The sequence below is a fragment of the Octopus sinensis genome, linkage group LG3 (assembly GCF_006345805.1).
Source record: "Octopus sinensis linkage group LG3, ASM634580v1, whole genome shotgun sequence".
NCBI classification, from domain to species: domain Eukaryota; kingdom Metazoa; phylum Mollusca; class Cephalopoda; order Octopoda; family Octopodidae; genus Octopus; species Octopus sinensis.
The window spans coordinates 134,977,204-134,996,576 of NC_042999.1; the positions used below are offsets into that span (position 1 = coordinate 134,977,204).

A 19,373-nucleotide genomic window follows, 5' to 3' on the forward strand; every position below is an offset into this window, starting at 1 on the left:
ATATCCAAAAACACAAGATATAGACTATCTTATGTTGCACTGTCCAGCCACTTTGGCCCCAGTGGGAATATGGAATAATCCACAAAGTTGGTAATGTATATATCAGTTGGATTTGGAGATGTGAAAGAGACCAAACAAAACACATACAGCATTATTGTGAATTTAGTAGGGTACTTTCAGTAGTATTGATATTGTATTAGAGAAAGCACTGATAATAATATTTGTGGCATTACTGATATAGTGTAAGGAGCATTTGTATGGTATTGGAAACAGTATTGTGACAATGATGATAATACAATATAGGTGACAATAGTCGCAAACAGAAGCTGTGTTAGTAAATGTATTACGCCATTTCATTACAAATGCATGCTTAGTGCAGTTGATGTTGTCATTTAGTCCCAAGTCAGCCTTTATCATGCTAGGTTTTTTTCTCTTCACTATAAGGAGTTACATAAGTCAGTGAAGGAGCTCTTATGTAGTCCTGAAAATTGTTGAATGTAAGAACAAAACTTTACTCAATTAACTTCCTTCTCCCTTTAAGATAGGGAATACACAAACCAATGAGGCTCATAAGATCCCTACTTAAGTTAATTATTCTGCTCAAAGAACCAACCAATCACATTACAACACATACTAACCAATTTTGTTATAACACACCGACCATCCATATCATAGCATTCCCCAGTCATATCACCACACAACACACAGCCAACAGTCATGACACAACACACACACACACCAAGCACATCACAGCAAACTGTCACAACACTAACATAAACAAACATGTCATGACAGAAATCAGCTGTCTATGTCATAACAACGTAAACCAGTCTGATCTGTTACAACACAATACAAAGAGACAACTTACTCCACTGTGACACAGGTTCATTGCCATTTTTTGTAATATTCCAAAGAAAAACAGCATTGATCTTGGTCATTATTTGAGGCTTGTTTTGTAAATGGATTGCTAGCTCTTTGAACAGATTGTCACTCTTCAAATTGGTTACATTAATCTGGCAGAGATTAAACAAAAAAGGAAATTGTCTTTCAACAGGTATAGCAATTAAAAGATTTAGAAAATAACAAATTAAAACAGAGTTGCATGTAAGTTTGTATGAGTGTATATCAGAGTTATGCCATCTGGGTTGGCAAAATAAGCATGCTTACAAAGACTACAATTGTAAATATTAATCAATTAAAAAGTATAAAAAGTATGACCATGTCATATGTGTGTGTGTGTGTACACATGCATGTGAATACACAAGTACAAAACAAGATAGAGAAAATAGTACTCGAATACCAAAGGCAGAGTAAAATACAGTATACTATTAAAACTGAAAAAACTTCACAAATGTTATTTAGAGATCATCAGTTAGAAGCGAATGGTGGATAAAATTCAAAGAACAAAGGAACAAGCAGAGGGCAGGTAGGTCCATCCATCTGTACTTACATGTATACATATAAGTATGGATGGATGGACCTACCTGCCCTCTGCTTGTTCCTTTGTTCTTTGAATTTTACCCACAATTCATTTCTGTCTAGTGATCAGTGTACCAACCAAAAAATGTGCAATTACCTCTCCTGTCTCCAATAATAACAATCACCAATTACCTCCCCTTAGATTTTTCCCCATGCTGGTTCATTTAGAAACAAACTCTCATACAAGCAACATGGACTAAAAACTCTATAAGATAACACAAAATTGCAATATTTTCACTGATTTCAATGTCATGATTACCAAAACATGAAACTAATAGAATATCGTAATATTCTATCCTTTAAAATATATTAAAAATATATAAATTGTGTGCATTTTCCTTCTTTAGTTATATATAAATGTAAGTTCATAAGTATTATATGCCATAGCAAGAAGAATCTGCTCTTTTGAGATTGACTCTTCATCTATGAAAGCAAAAGATAATTTTTTTTCTCATTTTTGCCTGATAGAAATTATTTCTTTTTATCAACCAAAAGTCAGTCTCAAACAGGAGTTGGCTCTTCTCTCCTAAAGCATACACACTTATCTAAGCTCATGGACTTTTTGCCAATGCAGACCACAATAATTTTATATTGAAAGCTGAACATAGAGAATCTGTTTCCTAAAAACCCAAAACCTTTACCTCAATGGTCTCTATCACCTCTGTCCCATACAATAAGTGCTGCAAACATCTAAGTATTGACAAAGATATATCACACAAAGGTTCTATAAACAAAGATTGAGTCACTAAAGAACATCATGCCAGACTTGGTAAAGTATTTGCAAAAATTGTACTGATACCAACGTCTGAGATATTTGAATGATCTATTAAGAAAATCCACTCCATAGATATTAAAATCTGCCAAAGAGAAGCTTCCACAGAAACAGTGATATTAGCAGGCTCTAACTCAGAAGAAAAGAGGGAGGAAGAGTTTTAAGATCTGTCCAGACAGCCTACAAGTATTGTATGGTATCAGACAGAATCTGCTAAACAACAACAGAAATAAATACTGTATTTGATGCCATAAAAGATGAATGGGGATATCAACCCTTAAGCATTCAGATTATTCTGTCAAGTGTAATGCTTATTTATTCACACTGTTTTGTGTTAATCATACATTATCTTGTAGCTCTGAGATTTTGATAATGTAATTGTATATTTTTAGAATGATATTGTAGGGTAGATGTAAGAGGCCAGATCTGGCCAGTCTAAACATTAAACAGGTAAAATATTTGGGCTTGATATGGCCGGTTTGAATGCTAAAGAGTTAAACACAACCCAATTTCAACAGTGCATATTCAGAAAAAAATTTTAGTGCATTAAAGCTTATGAGAAACTCAAATTTGAATATGAAACCTGGAGTGATTTTTTTTGAGAGCTTAAAAGCAAAGATAACATTCTATGGGTCAGAATAAACGCCTCAAGAACTCTTCACTTCCATATGACATATATGATCCTGAAATTGCTGAACTACAGTACCTAAACAAAGACCTAGAAGAGAGACATAACCAAAAAGATTATGCATGGATATGCATCCCATAAACTTGAGGATGATGATAACATTAACATGAATTGTAGTCTCTTTGATTCATGAACATTAAAATCACATTCAGATGTTATGCTTTTACAATCCAGGAGCTTGAGATAACTACAAAATACTTAGTGAATAAGAGACTATGAAGTCCTTAAATCCACCTGGATATTACCCAAAATGTTAATTGTCCCATTTCTGTAGAATATATTACACATAGAGCTTGAAAAGCTGAGGTTAATGCTAGTGATTAATGCAGTAAGGCTGAGGCTGTCAGCCAGTGCATGGAGTATTATATGCCTCGATCATGCAGAAACGAAAGTGTGGCATGCTGGCGTGTTGTGAAAGACAAACAAGTTTCTCTATGCATGCGTGACCAACCTAGGGTCTTACAGAGATGAATTGTGTCTACAAGGGCACATTGAGCATGGAAAACAAGCAAGGAAGGCATGTGTGGTGCATGAATGTGACAGAGATAGCATTTGTGTGTGTGTAACAATGTGTGCCGATGCGTGTGCAAGGCCAGGCTGTCAGGATAGGTGCATGTGTGTGTGTGTATGCCACAATGCAAACATTTTCAAAGTGAATGTGCAGTGCAAACAGAACAATAAAAAAAGCGAAAAATAGCTAACTAAACTGAAAATAGTGTCCTTTGTTAAAAGTCCACTGCTGAAAATGAAAAAAAAATGTGCATGCAAAGAAAAAGATTTGTGTAAGTCTATGTGAAAGTCTTATGTATGTGAAAAAGTTCATAGACAATGCAGGGTTTGTACGTCAGGACGAGACGAAAAGCATGTGTGCTGAAAAGGTTGCACGTGCGGGCTTCCATATCTTCTTCCAGTTAGTTTCTGGGCCTGTAGGTGAATACCTTGTTCGTCAGCTGTGTTGCATTGTTGTGAAGTGCATCGTAGACTGCATTGCAATATAGTGCTTTTTGCAGTAGGTCGATGGAGGATGCATCTTGGTGGTGACGGATTCTTTTTCTTTGGTTTAGCGACTGTAGATATTCTAGTTCTTTAGTTCGAATCAGTAAAAATGCAACGGCATGTAGCATCGGGAGGTATCAATTCTCTTTACACGGGCTCACCAAGTTGTAAGCGATGAAGTTTAATTTTTGTAGCTTGTTATGGTGCAACGTTGGGGTTGCCAGTTTGTAACGGTTTGTAATGCAATTTCAGAAGGCATAGATTCTCTTTTTACAAAGTCACCGATTGTAACGGCAAAAATTGTTGAAGTTGAGGGTCACCAATTATAACGGCCGATATTGATTTGTCGTGGTCAGCTGGTGTGACGATAAGTTGTTGTTATTATTGCATGTTGTAGAATGTGAAAGATGAACAATGCATGAAATTTTAAGGAAATATTTATTTACCGTTACGTTACAAATACCTTGCCTCAACGAGTAGGTTGATAAATCCAAAAGCATGCGAAAGTAAAGTTTGCGTTTGTATCCTTTTCATTGTTTAGTAGTAATTGCTGAGACAGATAGAATGATGTTGTAAGAGAACGGAATTAGAGCTAGAGAGAAGTGTTGGGTGTTGTCTGTCAGTAAACTTCATTTCTCTCGCTGACTAAGGCTGGTCAGCCAGACCTCGTTGAGTTGTCACGACTGTGATGAACTTGGTTGAGTCATCATCACCGGCTGGTGACTAAACCGAATTTTGCTTGGGGTGTGCTTGCTTATATAAAGATCCAGAAGGATAGATATATCATTGAGAACAATAGATTTAGTTGGAGGTCTTGTTATCTATTCTAGCTTTTGGTGAAGTAGAAGAGGTTAGAAAGGGTCAAGTAGTGAAGACATTATTTCGGCCTAGCTAAAGGCATCTGGGAAATGTAAAACTGCAGTCAGAGAAAAACCATTGTTCCACCATGGGAAAAGTTCTGTAGCAGTGTTGATTTAAATTTGGCTATGGTGGATCGAATCTACTTTATGCATGCAAGATTCACTACACACTCCCTCTGCCAGTGAGCTTCCTGGTAAGGAAATGACCGATCAAAGGAGACAAAGAAATGCATGGTAAAGGAGAAATTTGGCATATCAGGAGAGAGGATCGTTGAAGTGTATACAGGACAGATTTCTATTCCGATTAGTTCGAATAGCAGTGTTGCTTTGCATGCCAAAATGTGTGCAGTCAGTGACTGGGCAGTACAGCAAATGAGCATGTGTGTGCACGTGAGGGTGTATACAGGAGTGCAGGTGCATGTTTTGAAATTGACTGTAAAATAAGCTCAGGTGAGCGAGTGAGTGATATGAAAGATCTTCCTGCAGGGTTGCAGTGTGTGAAATGCCTTGAAGGTGAAATGCCCTAAGTGAAATGCATCTGGTGCTGTTGTCGTGGTTAATTGCTGAGTTAGCAGGACGACAGTGTAGCATGCTGGAGTGGTGTGCGAGACAGATAATTTTCTCTGTTAATTACGTGACCAAACAGGGGTCTAACAGGGGAATATTATATCTAACATGAGCACAGAGCATGAGATCATCCGACGTGCTTCAAGTCGGGAGAATCAATATAACAACAAAAATAAAGAAAAGAAATAACATCACTTACCTGTTGTTTTTCAGTAGTTACTCCTGTTTCAGGAAAAGAGTGGACATTTATAAAACCTCCAGTCATACACATTTGCCCAGTTTCCACAATCTGAAATAGTCAAATAATAAAATATTAAATTTCAGGTTGTAAACAGACAGTAAAAATGACAAAAACAGAAGATGGACATCATTTATTAAAAAGAGGTTATGATTTTCAAGACATCAGATATTTGAGAAGCATCTCTCCCCTTAGATGGTTAGTGCATTGTAGATTTTATTCGTGAGGGTGTATGGTCTGAGCACTGTAAATTTGTTTTATCACCTGATTTTGTAGTTAATAGTTCTTCTACTTAACCTGATATCACTGTAGTTCTTTGTGTATAATTAAACCTTCTGGAAGAACTCACCGAGCATTGGAAATGAACACCAGAATCAACTTTCCACATTTCTGTTCGCAGAGTTTGCCCTGGTAAAAATGGTTTAGAAAACCGTGACTGAAAGAAGAAATAGAACTATGTAATATAAATTTGAAAGAGATGGGTGGCAGATTATTTTAAAAGAAAGAGTATGTTAGGATTTTTATGGTAATGTAGAATGACAAAACAGAAATGTAATTAGCTTATGGAATACATGGGCAGATATATTACCACAAAAAATAGTTGAACACAGTTGCTAATATTGGACAAAATTAGTGTGGGACAAATAGAGTGCTACTAAGCTACATTTCAACAAATTACAGTGGGGCAAATGTTACGATATTTAAAGACAGCTACAGAGGGACATAGGTAATGCTACAAAGCTGCATTTGGACACACTTACAGTGGAGAAGAATGCTGTGTGTCTCATGGTTTAGGCTATTTTAAATGTTCAGTCGCAGGAAGAAGAGCAGCATTCATGATATTTGTAGGATCATCTAGAGCAAAGGTTCTCAATGGAGGCCATTTGGAGCGGGGGCGGGGTGCGTTTTGAAGCAAAGGGGCACTAGGGGTGAGTGTTGAAATTAGTGAGTAGAAGCCATATTTTCACATCTCTGCAACAGTCAGTTTTAAAAAACTGTGTCTCTTTGTTTCAAATTTTCAGAAACTTGAAAAACACTATTTCCACTGCAAATTCCTGGTACCAAGTGTAACCCAAGCAAATTCCTGGTACCAGGTGTAACTGGTGTAGCTCAAGTAAAACTCCCAAAACAAACAGATGAATAGTGACAGACGACTAAAAGACAAAAAAATGAATAAAAGCGTAAGGCTGAAATGTGTGTGTTTATGTGCAAATAAATAAAGAATGGCAATCAAAATTTTGGAACAATTTTGGCTTTTGGGAATAGCTGATAGGTATGTATCTATGTATGTGTGTGTATGTATGGGTATGTTTGCATATATATGATTGTGTGTGTTGTCATTTTGAATTCCTTTCTGCAATTGAACTTAAATTGAGCCCTGTCTATTAAGACCCAACCACACACACACTCGTTTGTTTTAGGTTTTGTACCCATTTGAACTGTGACCATACACTAGATAACATGGTAAGTCTTATGCTCTGAAATCGAAATTCTGAAATTGTTTCAAATTATAAAATTACACCTCAACTGAACCCTTTCTTTCCCTTTCTATATTTTTGTTAAGTTAGGATTTCTCTGTTTGGTCTGGATTTTCCAATTTCCTGCATCAAGCAATGGACGGAAGCATTTAAAAAAAATTAGTTTCATAGAACCAAACAAAATCAAAAAAGTTAATTTTAATCATAGTAATGGAGAGAAGTAAGCATTCTCCCTTTCCTTAATACTAACAAGAGCATAGTATGATGGATATTAGGCTGTTATTTCTAGCAAAGTGAACAACCACACAGAGAGTACCTCATTGGCTCATTTGTTAATGTGTATAAGTAAACAAAAACTGAAGGAAAAACAGACACTAGCAAACACACACACACACACACACATATATATAATTTAAATAACCAGAAAATGGACAAAACTTTTGATCAACAAACAAAAAATTGAACCACATCGGTTGATTATCATTTAATAAAAAACATGACATAGCATTTCTTAAGGCCGTTTCCACTTCAAGTGTTAGCCGGTGCTTATGAAAGAAATTCTGAAAATAATATTTGTCATCTCCATAGTACATTCGATCTAGTACATGGAGCTTCATCTGAGTGAATACAAAAGCGTATAATAAAATGAACGAAGGGAAGAGGAAAGAACAGGGCCTCGAGAAGAGGCCAGAAGGCTCAATATATTAAAATCATAACATCTTGCAGTGTGTAGCTTGAAGTCCATAGGCAAAAGAGTGAACTAGCAGTGGCCTAAGGAAATATTCACAGAACCAGGGTGTTTAAGTAGTAGTGAAATGAAGTTAGTAATAAAATAAGACAAAAATTACTCATATGTCTAAAAAAAGAATAGTACTTATGATATCGTAAATAGGGCTAGTTAATATTTATCCAAAACCATAGGGTTCTTATAATGGTGTACTTACTGAAATATTGTAAAGACCACCACCTGTTGTCCGCAATGGAATTGACCAAAGTCTATCCATCTCTATAATTAGTTAATTATATTTGAACCAAGGGCAAAAGTTAAGGCCATTACATGGGATATGTAAATAAAGAAGAAAAAAAACGGGAAAATAAAGAGTGTGGGGAGAAAAGACTGTGATATAAGTGGCCCAAGGCTGCTTATGGCCTTCTGCAACTTCTCAACCTAACATGAATAAGAATAAAATAAATATTATCAATCAAACTGCAGTAATTTTTTATAGTTGAAGGGAGGCAACTTGATGCATGCTAATGGAATAACCAACAAAAAAATAATGCTGAATCTTACATCCTAGATAGCCGGTAAAATTCCAAGTGGTGGTAATAATGGACAAACAAGTAAATGCATACATGTTCCTAAGTAAATTCTGCCCCTTAGGTACACGAAAGGGCAAAAGCACAAAACCACAGTCTTCTCCCTTGCACCTTTTATTTACTGGTTTGCTTTCTTTTTTATTTACATATCCCTGTAATGGTCTTAACTTTTGCCCTCAGTTCAAATATAATTGACTAATTATAGGGATGGATAGACTTTGGTCAATTCCATTTCGGACAACAGGCGATGATCTCTACAATATTTCAGTAAGTACAACATTATAAGAACCCTACAGTTTTGTTTTTGGATAAATATTAACTAGCCCTATTTACGATATCATAAGTACTATTCTTTTTCTAGACATATTAGACATATTGGTAATTCTTGTCTTATATTAGTACTAACTTCATTTCACTAATTTTCAATCACCCTGGTTACCCCTCTATATAATAATAATAATAATAATAATAATAAACATTGTGTACAGTGCTCAGGTGCACTACAACTCATCGAAAGTGTATATATAATCAGGTGTAGTTTCGACGGATTTCGGAAAGCATGAGGGCCTTAAAGGATGCAGTATCATGGCAGTCAACAACTGATGCAGGCAGTTTATTCCATGCTTCAGCAACTCTGAGTGTGAAGAAATGTTTCCGAAAGTCATGGGAGCTGTGTTGTTTTCTGACTTTGTAGGCATGTCCACGTGTGTTAGACACATGGAGATCAAAAAGGTGTTCAGTGTTGTTATTGATGAGGTGGTTGACAACTTTGTGGGTGTTTACCAAGTCCGTCGCCAGACGCCGGAGCTTCAGTGAATCCATGCCCAGGGAAACAAGGCGCTCAGAATATGGTAGGTGTCTGATGGAGGGTATGCGTTTGGTTGCACGTCTCTGAACAGATTCCAGGAGGTCAATGTTCTGAGCAAGATAGGGGTTCCAAACTGATGATGCGAATTCCAAGTGTGGTCGTACCAAAGCTGTATACAGTTTTAAATAGATGGCTGGAGAGCGGCTAACAAAAGTCTTGCTGAGTGATGCCAAGACACCCTCGGCCTTCTTGACAATTTTAGAGATATGCTTTGTCCAACGCAAATCACTGCTGACAGTGATGCCTAGGTCACGCTCGCAAGAGGATTTCTTGATATCAGTGTTGTGGAGGGAGTATGTGGACGCAGGGTTTTTTCTCCCAAAATGCATGGTGGTACACTTGTCCACAGCCAGTTTCAGTTGCCAGTCTGTGATCCATTGCTGCATTGTGTCCAGGTCTGATTGCAGGAAAGAGCTGTAGACAACAGGATCTGTCCTCTTGATTTCAAGGTACAGCTTGATGTCGTCTGCATATTTTAATACTGTGGCATTCTTTAAATTTGCATCTATGTCATTAATGTATGCCACAAACAAGAGGGGACCAAGGACAGATCCCTGTGGTACACCCGATGACATCTCATATGGTGTAGAATGCTGTCCTAGAACTGTGACTACCTCCTTTCGGTTGAGAATGAAGGACTTCAACCAGTTAAAAAGGTCATCCCTCACACCCATTGCAGAGAGTTTCACCATAAGCCTTTTGTGTGGCACAGAGTTGAAAGCCTTAGCAAAGTCAAGGTAGACAACATCCACCCATGAGCCACTGTCAGTGATCTGAGTAATGTCCTCAAGGAACTCGACAAGCTGATCACTGCAGCTGGAGTTAGGGACAAATCCATATTGTGAGGGTCGGATGAGACTGTGTGAGCTCCAGAAGTTCCAAAGTGTTTCTCTGACACACGATTCCATCAGTTTTGCAATACAGCTAGTGAGACTGAGAAATAACCTGTGAATATTTCCCTAGGCCACTGCTAATTCACTCTTTTGCCACTCTTTTAGGTATTTTCATGAATTTTCATAATATTTTACATATATTTCGTGAAGTTTTCTGTGGTTTTAAAATTTTTTCACCTGTCATGAAGTTTCTCTGGATTTTTATAATTTTTCGCCTTTTGTGAAGTTTTTTCTGCATATTATTTCAAAGAAAGGGTGTTATCCTTAAAAAAAGTGTAGTAAATCTAGGCATAATATGACTAAGAAAGTCGTTCATGGGAATTTGAACTGGCGATGCACTCGCAATGGATGTAATGAATGTTTGTCAGTAAGAACAGGAAGAAAAAAAAAGAAAAATCTCGAATCCTTCATGTGCATTCAACGTATCTGACCACCAAACCCACCAAAAGCCACTTTTGCTATTTGGAATAGGGGAGGGTAGTGGAGACCTCGAAATTTCCTGGAACCCAGAAATGGAAAGATTTGACTGCTGTTTCTAACATGGCCTGCTACCACATAAAGGACCCACCATTATTGCAAATAGCCGCCAATGTGGGTGCACTTGTAAAAATTTACCCAAACACATACAAATACATTAATATAACAAAAAAAAGAAGTGGAGCTGGATGACAGTCACGCACACACACACTCCACAAAAACCAAGCTTTCGGAAATTTCTTTTTTTTCTTAGTGGATTCCAAGGTTTTCAATGACAGAGATTCCGACTATGCAAAAAATCATGTTTTCAAAATTTTAAATTCCCCCTTCCCACCAACCCAATTTTTTTAATTTTTAACTTTTTCAAAATTTTTTTTAAAATCTATGTGGAAAAATACGGAGGTTAACAATATGGCAAACAAAAAAATTAATCAATTTCAAATTTTATATGAAAAACTTCAAATTTGATCCACACACCCCTCGCCACTCAGCAAAAAAGGGTGCACATGTGCAACAATCTTTACAGTTCACTGAAAATGAGCAGCTGAGGAGGTAACCCATGAGCTCCACTCATTTTTAATTAGATGTGCAAAATAACAGCCAAATCTCTAGTTTTAAATTCTTTCTTTAATTATCTACTAACAAATTCGGAAATAACAGTTGGGAAAAAAATTTATTTTACAAAATTTCAATAATTAAATCAACAAAAATATCTAGTTTGAGCAGTTCAACATATAAATACAAAAACTATAATTGAATAACAGAACAGAAGACACTTTACAGGGAAAAAACCTGTACAATTAAAATGACTTGCAACAAACTGGAATTTACTGAGGATAAACCTCAGCAATATGTCTCAGAAAAGTGTGGGGATTCCAAAGTCTGTTTCTGGTCATTATGCTGTAAAACTCCATAAACATGCATTCGTCAACATGTGACCATTGCATTAGTTTAACTCTGGAATCATCATAATGGACCTCAAAATAACATCTTTCTCCAGTGAATGATCTTTAGTTGAAAAGCAACAGAGGGCAGACAAATGGCAATTAAGAATTAAAATTTAAAAAAAAGTTTAATGTCGTGATATAACTTTGTGTGTGTGTGTGTATGTGCATGTGTGCAAGCATGCATGTATGTGTGTGTGTACATGTATGCATGTTAATGCACATTTCGAAAAAGTTAAACATTTTAAAATTTGGTGGGGGGGGGCAGCATTTAAAGTTTTAAAACGTGATTTTTTGCATATTTGGAATCTTCATTATTGAAAACCTAGAAATCCACTGAGAATCGTTTACCTTTAAAGCGAAAAAACAAGACTGACATATACAACAGGAATGTAAAACAAGCTGTTTTACTTGTTTCAGTCATTCATTTTTAGTGAGCTGTAAAGATTGTTGTGCATGCACACACCTTTTTGCTTGGTGGGGGGATCAAATTTGGAGTTTTATATATAAAATTTAAAATTAATCAATTTTTTGTTTGTCATATTGTAATTTTCTCCATATTTTTCCATGTAGATTGAAAAAAAAATTTTGAAAACAGTTAAAAATTAGAAAATTCAGGTCATGGGGGGTGGGGTGGGATTTAAAATTTTGAAAATGTGATTTTTTTGCATATTTGGAATCTCCATATTTGAAAACCTAGGAATCCACTGAGAAAAAAATTTCCAAAAGCTCGGTTTTTGTGGCAGGGAAACTGTCATCCAGCTCCACCAAAAAAAAATAAGAACATGATGGTACAACCTTACACAGGGACAACCTTACACAGGGTACAGCCTTACACAGGGTACAGCCTTACACAGGGTACAGCCTTACACAGGGTACAACCTTACACAGGGTACAACCTTACACAGGGTACAACCTTACACAGGGTACAGCCTTACACAGGGTACAGCCTTACACAGGGTACAACCCTACACAGGGTACAGCCTTACACAGGGTACAACCTTAAAGTTGACACCATTCGCTATGAGTGTTTATTACTGGATAAAAATAGACGGCTTTTCGATTTTTTAAACATCTGTAACATTTTCCATCAAATACCAACCTCCACAATTTGCTACTCATCTGAAGTACATATGTATTTCAACAGTTCTACCAAATACACTCTCTTTCTTGAGCATAAAAAATCCTCTTCCCAGATGACAATAACTTATATGTCAGATTGTTGCACAAGTTCTAGGTGTTTTGATAAAGGAAATCAGAAAGGTTTGAAATGATTTCATAGGCATTTACTTGTACCTTAGAGCACTCTTTCAATAACAACACATTGATCTTATAAGTGTCACGTAGTGGAAATAAACGCAATTACCAAACTTTCATTTATAAAACCATTTATTATTTGGGTTCTTTTTTTTTTTTTTTGCATTCCAATTAGTACATTTGTGCTCCCAATTGCATACAAGCGCACATGTAAAGTGACATCCTTTATTTTATAATCATTATTTGCTGATATAAAAAAAAAGTTATATATTGAAAAATAAATATATTTTGTAGGAGAGCCAAGGGTCAAAAGAGGGCGTTTGGCCCAAATGGGTTGAGAACCTTTGAACTAGATTCATTAAAGTGATACAGTTGATGTTCAGCTTCAACGTTTTTATTGCTGATGGAGTGTGTTGAGGGAAGGAGAATGAGCAGGGAAAGAATTCGAAAGGAATGCAGCTTCTGCGGGCAAAGGTAAGGGAGATTACTCAGCTTGAACAATATTAAAAAAAAGTACTGAAAAATTATTCTTTTTACATTAACACAAGGAGAGGAAATGAGATTGCAGGATGCTCATGCTACTGAAAAGGAAGACTGACATAAGTGATGGGCAATTTTTACAACGAAGAACCAGAAAACAGGTGTTTATCTCTACCTTATTGCATTTTCTACAGTAATTTGTAAAATATAGTATACTAAAGAGTATATATTATACTAAAGAATCTGTTGAAAGAAAGTGAGGAAAACACATATGAATTGTCAAAAGAAAAAGCCAGATTATTAGAAAATACTGTTCTTTGGGAAAAGACATGAAAATCAAAATAAAAATAAGAAGGTTTGTCAACTTACTTTCATGCTTTTTATAAGATTGGCATCGTTATTAAGAAACTTTTTCATAACATGGCGCAATGCAAAACCATAAATACAGAGACCATGAAGTGGGGGTTTCTCTTGACCTGTTCATAAGATTAGAAATAATGGAAAGATATAATTTTGATATCAAACAATATTTTTCTGTAGAAGTGTATCATACTTGTTACACATACCTGTATGTTCTGTCTTTTATTTAGAAGTTCTTCACTGTGAACACTAATGTAAGTTTTTTTTAATAATCTCAACATATTTTGAATCCTAACCACTATTCTATCAAAAGCTCAGTCTGCATATTGAGAAGTAGGATATGAATTATGCTAATCTAAGGTAAAAGTTAATTTATCAAATAATGATTTAACATCTAAAATTTTTATCTAATATTGGTTTCAAATTTTGTCACAAGGCCAGCAATTTAAGGGAGGGAGTAAGTCAATTACATTGACCACAGTATTTATTGGTACTTATTTTATCAACCCCCAAAAGAATGAAAGGTAAAGCCGACCTCAGCAGAATTTGAACTCATAATGTAAAGATGGACGAAATGCCACTAAGCATCTTACCCAGTGTGCTAACGATTCTCCGAGTTCACCGCTTTAATTTTATCTAATATTGAATCACTAAGTTAAATATAACTGAAATTTACATTTATTACAGGAAAATGGCCAGATAAATAACATCATAGATATGAAATATAACAGTCTAAAAAATTACACTTACCTGCCATCTTGGCAAAACTAGGATCAATGTGTAAGGGGTTGTAATCTCCACACAAACGGTAAAAGGCAGCCTAAAATTAAAACCAAATTTAGGATGAAATAAAATATGTAAAATATTGAAGGTTTTATGAAGTACAATTGAGCAGTGGTTCTCAACTGGAGTCCATATAAGATTTTGTTTTTAAAACTTATGAGCAATAAATTGGTTATACTTGTACAATACACAAAATATTTTAACAATTTTTCATACAATTCCTAATAATGTTTAATTATAAAAATATGTGATTTTTTTTTTTTTTTTGACATCAGATGATTAGGAGGGTACGTCAAAGTAAAACAGGAATGAAAGGGGACCATAGGTAAAAAATGGTTGAAAAACATTGTAGTAGAGTGTATGAAATGTATGGTATGTATTGCTTAAATAATGCAGTCAAATGTGTTGTGTAAAGATGGGTGTGCTATGTAAAATTAAGCAACTACACGTAACACCTACACAGGAAAAGAAATTAAAATTATGACATGATCAACACTGCTAAAAAAAAAAAAAAAAAAAAAGGTAGAGAGAACATGGAAATTACTCACCTGGTCAAGTAATGTGCTTTCTTCAATTACAGCATGAGGTTGAGTTGAAGGAGGTTTTGATAGGGCTTTAACAAATGCTGAATCTTTTGGTCCTCCAAATCCTCCAGAACCAACTTGGAAAATACTGAACTGATTAAAGGCCACCTTTTCTTTAGCTTCATTGAAAGACTCCACTGAAATCATTAAAAAAATCTGTGTCTGTCATGTCACATAGACAAAACTGCATCAAAAAGGTCCAGTTACTACTTCAGGTCAAACAAAATGTTTGAATCATAAATGGCTGCTTAACCTTTAGAAAATACACATACACCCAACAATGGAATATCTATTGCTCATACAGTTGGTTAAGTGTAGTCATCACACTATGCACCTGAAAGGCAAAGCAACACTCACTCCATGTCCAAGAAAAAGTTGTTCACTTTACAAGCAAAGTCAGATGGCCCTTGTAAGCTCTCCAAGACTAGTGAAGTTGGCACTATTAACATACTGCTTAACAGTTGCCAATTGACAGCTGCAGGAAATAATTAAACAAAGAGGGATTCCAAAGGCCAATATTTTGGAGAGAATATCAGCCTTTTGGACACCATGTTTAATTTGGGGCTTGGATAGAAGGAGGGTGGAACAACATGGCTAGTAACAGGAGGAAAGATATAAAAATCAGAAGTGCTTGAGTGGAGATAGTATGAAATCAGCTAGCTCCAAGAAACAGAGGCCATTACAGTAGGACCAGAAAAAGCAGAGAGAGAAAACATCACACAGTGGACCAGAGACTGAATCATGTTTGTGATTGACTTGATGCCAATAAGTCAAGATGTTGTTCTCAGGATATGGTCAAAGTGTTTGTGCATGCAGTAACAGTAACATCCTAATTGTAGAAGCAATACTTCATCGTGGTTTTCACTTGAGCCTTTATAAAGTATGAGCATTTTCTGGCCCTGCTCCTTAGGGCCAATCTTTGGTGTCTGGTCCTAGGTATGTTAAGAATGTGCTTCTTCTCAGTCTCGTCATGTGTAACATTTGGAACATTCGAAAGGGTTCAAGTTGCATGTTGCTCATGTTTAAAGGTGAGGTGAGGTGTAGTGATGTTTTCTTGATATGAGTAATACCTCTGTCTTTAGGTGGGTTTTTGTTATTGAAAGAGACAAACTGAAACATCCCCATTGAAGGAAGCTTTTAAGGTCTCTGTTCATGGAACCAGTGCAGGTTTGGCATGGGGTGTCTAAACTACATATGAGTGACACACTGTTGAAGATTAGAGAAGAATAAGGGTAGTATTCACTGCATAAGAGTTAATGTTTTTAGACAATGTGGCAAGCAGATCAAGAGAGTTGGGGACAAAACCCAATCCTGGGACACAGCAGAGTAGGCAGAGTGAGAAACAGAAAAAAACAACCTTCAACCCATGCTACAATAGTGTAATCTGATGGGAAACTACCAATCCAGGAGATAGGAGATGGATGAAACCCATCAGAAGATAGTTTCCATGGAAGATTCACATGTCAGGCACAGTTAAAAGCTTTGCTGATAGTGCAAACAACAGCACTGCTTTCATAAAATTTTTCTAAGGTAAGAACCCAATGGTAGGAAACATCAGAAAGTAAGTCTCCAGTGGAGCTGCCTTTATGGAAGGTGTACTCATGGTCACTGAGAGAGAGAGAGAGCGAGAGAGAGAGATATTCGAAGCATTGGGGGAAAATCATCATTAACAGCAGTCATCATTACATTGAGATATTGGAAGTGGGTATAATAGGACAATAAATGCCAGGAACAAAGAAGTTGCCTTTCTTGGGACTGGAATATACTGCAGAATGTTTCCAAAGAGCAGGTTACATCCCTGAAGAGAGTGGGATGCTGAACAGTTTGGTAAGTATAAGGATTAGCTCTGGAGTACAATGTTTGCAATAGAGACCTTCTTTGTTTGAAGCAGTCTGGAATCAGTCTTACACTTGGTATGTATATAAGGTAGTGCACCTGGTGAAGTGGAAGGGAGATTTGCCATGAGTGTGATACAATGCAGTTGAATGCAAAGAGGGCAACAAAGCCAGAGACATTCTAACAGAACCATCTTTGCTGAGAAATGGAGTAAAAGCAGATCTTAGAGATACTTTTGACAAAAAACCGAAAGAATCAACTGCAGTATGGAAGGTGGGAAAGCATGAGGGGTGTCTGATGCACAAAGACATCTTTTGTGCAAGATGTGGTCTTGCAGGATTTTTAGTCCTGGGTAAATGTTACCCAGTTTTATGGGGTAAGCAAGCTTCTTCAGGCATTGTAGGCCTTGTTCTTATTCTGTTGCCTAAATGGGGTCAATATAGTCACGAGTGAAGCACTTGGGTTACTTGTGGCACTGTGTTTTGTTGTGTATGAGATGTGGACAAGCATACCTAAAAGATTAGTTTCAGTTACCTGCCATGCTATTTCAGATGAGTGAAGCATGAAACATTTGTGCTATAAAACTAATGAAGAGTCAACTAATCACTTGACTTGAAGTGCCATAGGATACAGTTGAGTGTGTTGAGTAATGTGTGAATATATATTGGATAGTTGCAATGAAGCTATGCTTGAATAACCTGAGAGGTGCAGGGACAGTTACAGTCTAGTAGAGGTTAAGTTTGGCTGTGAGAAATAGATCAAAGGTATATGAAGTGCCTGGGTGTTGGTCTGGTATGCATATAGTGGGTGAAAGAAGTTGATGTAAAGAGTTAAGGATTGCAAAAGATTCAGTTTCTGAGCTGGTACAATCGGTATGGGATATGAGTGAGTGTGTGCCATGAAGAGTTATGAACACTTATGCAAGAAGTAAACAGTACAAACATGTGATAAAAAAGACTTACCCTCAAAGAGAATGACAGCACCAGAACCTTTGTCCAGAATATCAACAACTCTGCCCACTGAAGTGATTTCACCACCTGAAGCCAATGGTTTGAACAACTCTATATACTGTTCTCCATGAAGGACCTGACAAGTAAAAATTAGTTAATACCAAATGAACAATAGCCAGAATCTCACGCCTTGAATTTCTGAGATGACAATAATAACAAATTTTCTAATCAGCCACATCTGTAAAATTTTTGTATTTGACTCTACTTTTCATCTGATTTTATTTCCAATCATTTTCAAATATCCTTATTCATATAGCTATCCTTAAGCTGGATTATAACTCAGAATCAATCATTTCTATTGTAAAGTTTCAATATTCATAACCTATCAATAGTCATATCCAGATGTAACCATAGTTCACTCTCTAATATCACAGAAAATCTACTTCTCACTATATGTACTGATTCACTGTTAAGATGTCACACGTGCTAGGTTCTTTTAGTATGTATTTAACCCTTTCATTACTATATTTCTGACCAAATTACACCCCTTATGTGTTTCAATTAATTTCTAACGTAATCATAAATTTAGTCTGGTTTCATTAAACAACTATAACTTTTTTATTTATCGATATATTAATCTGATTTTTGGAAGATAATTTAATGAAATATTCTCAACCAATTCTATACTATAATTTTTGTCACAAAGTGACTCTAATTGCAGGTAGATACAGGTAAATTCAACAAAATATAAAATTATTAAAATTTTGTTCAAACATTGGTATAGAAAATGGGTTATTAGCTAATATTCAATTGGGTATACAACAAAATTTTACGATAGAATTTGTTATTCTGGGTAACTTTCTGATACCCTTAATAATATTTATGGCAAAATAGTCTTAATTTCATTTAAGGTTGTGGGAAATAACAAACTATCCTTTCTTTCGCTTTGTTTACGTTTAGCGTAACGGTTCGTTTCCGCTGTAATGATTTCAAATAGGCTCAATCGAAAAAGTAAATAGAAATAGCCCAAGGCTTTACTCTCCTGGGAAAGTCTGTGGCTTGGTCCAGTTTCTTCAGAAAAATCACCGAAAGAAACAGTTTTTAAATTTTCACTCCATTCAGGTGCCAATTCATTTTCTTTATCGCTGTCGGAGATCTCGGATTCACAGTTTTCACTTTCGGAAAATGAAACATCAGATTCATTATCAAATACCACATGCTTTTTTTTTTCAGCCATCGAGTTAGATTTATGAAGGTCTTCAGTAGAAAATCATTTGAATTCTGACTCGCTGCTTGATATAATGAAATTCGTATCCATTTTTTGTCAGAATTACAAATTTTGAAAACACAATAGGAACAAATTTCGGAAAAAAATCTCCCAAAATTCACGGAATTAAAATTACACTTCGATTATTGTACAAAACTGTAGTTGAACTCTTTACGAAGTATAATACGTGTTTTCACGAATGTACTAAAGAGATTTGCTCTGATATTCTCATTTAAATATGAATAGGGCGGGTTTGGGCGGTTTGGTCACATTAACCAA

The 19,373-nt window shown here is 36.0% G+C and overlaps 1 protein-coding gene across 4 annotated transcripts in view; it reads right to left on the bottom strand.

Annotated features, from left to right (window-relative positions):
• LOC115209823 (peroxisomal multifunctional enzyme type 2) overlaps positions 1–19,373 on the bottom strand; it is a 73,965-nt gene that overhangs the window by 15,811 nt on the left and 38,781 nt on the right. For 3 of the 4 annotated variants that reach the window (XM_036501352.1, XM_036501353.1, XM_036501351.1), the window contains 7 exons: positions 17,840–17,963; positions 15,006–15,178; positions 14,425–14,494; positions 13,684–13,790; positions 5,950–6,036; positions 5,562–5,651; positions 869–1,013 (listed from right to left, as the gene is read on the bottom strand). In XM_036501352.1, coding sequence (XP_036357245.1) covers positions 869–1,013; positions 5,562–5,651; positions 5,950–6,036; positions 13,684–13,790; positions 14,425–14,494; positions 15,006–15,178; positions 17,840–17,963 — 796 coding nt within the window. The remainder of the gene's footprint in view (positions 1–868; positions 1,014–5,561; positions 5,652–5,949; positions 6,037–13,683; positions 13,791–14,424; positions 14,495–15,005; positions 15,179–17,839; positions 17,964–19,373) is intronic. The other variant, XM_036501354.1, reaches the window with a different exon arrangement.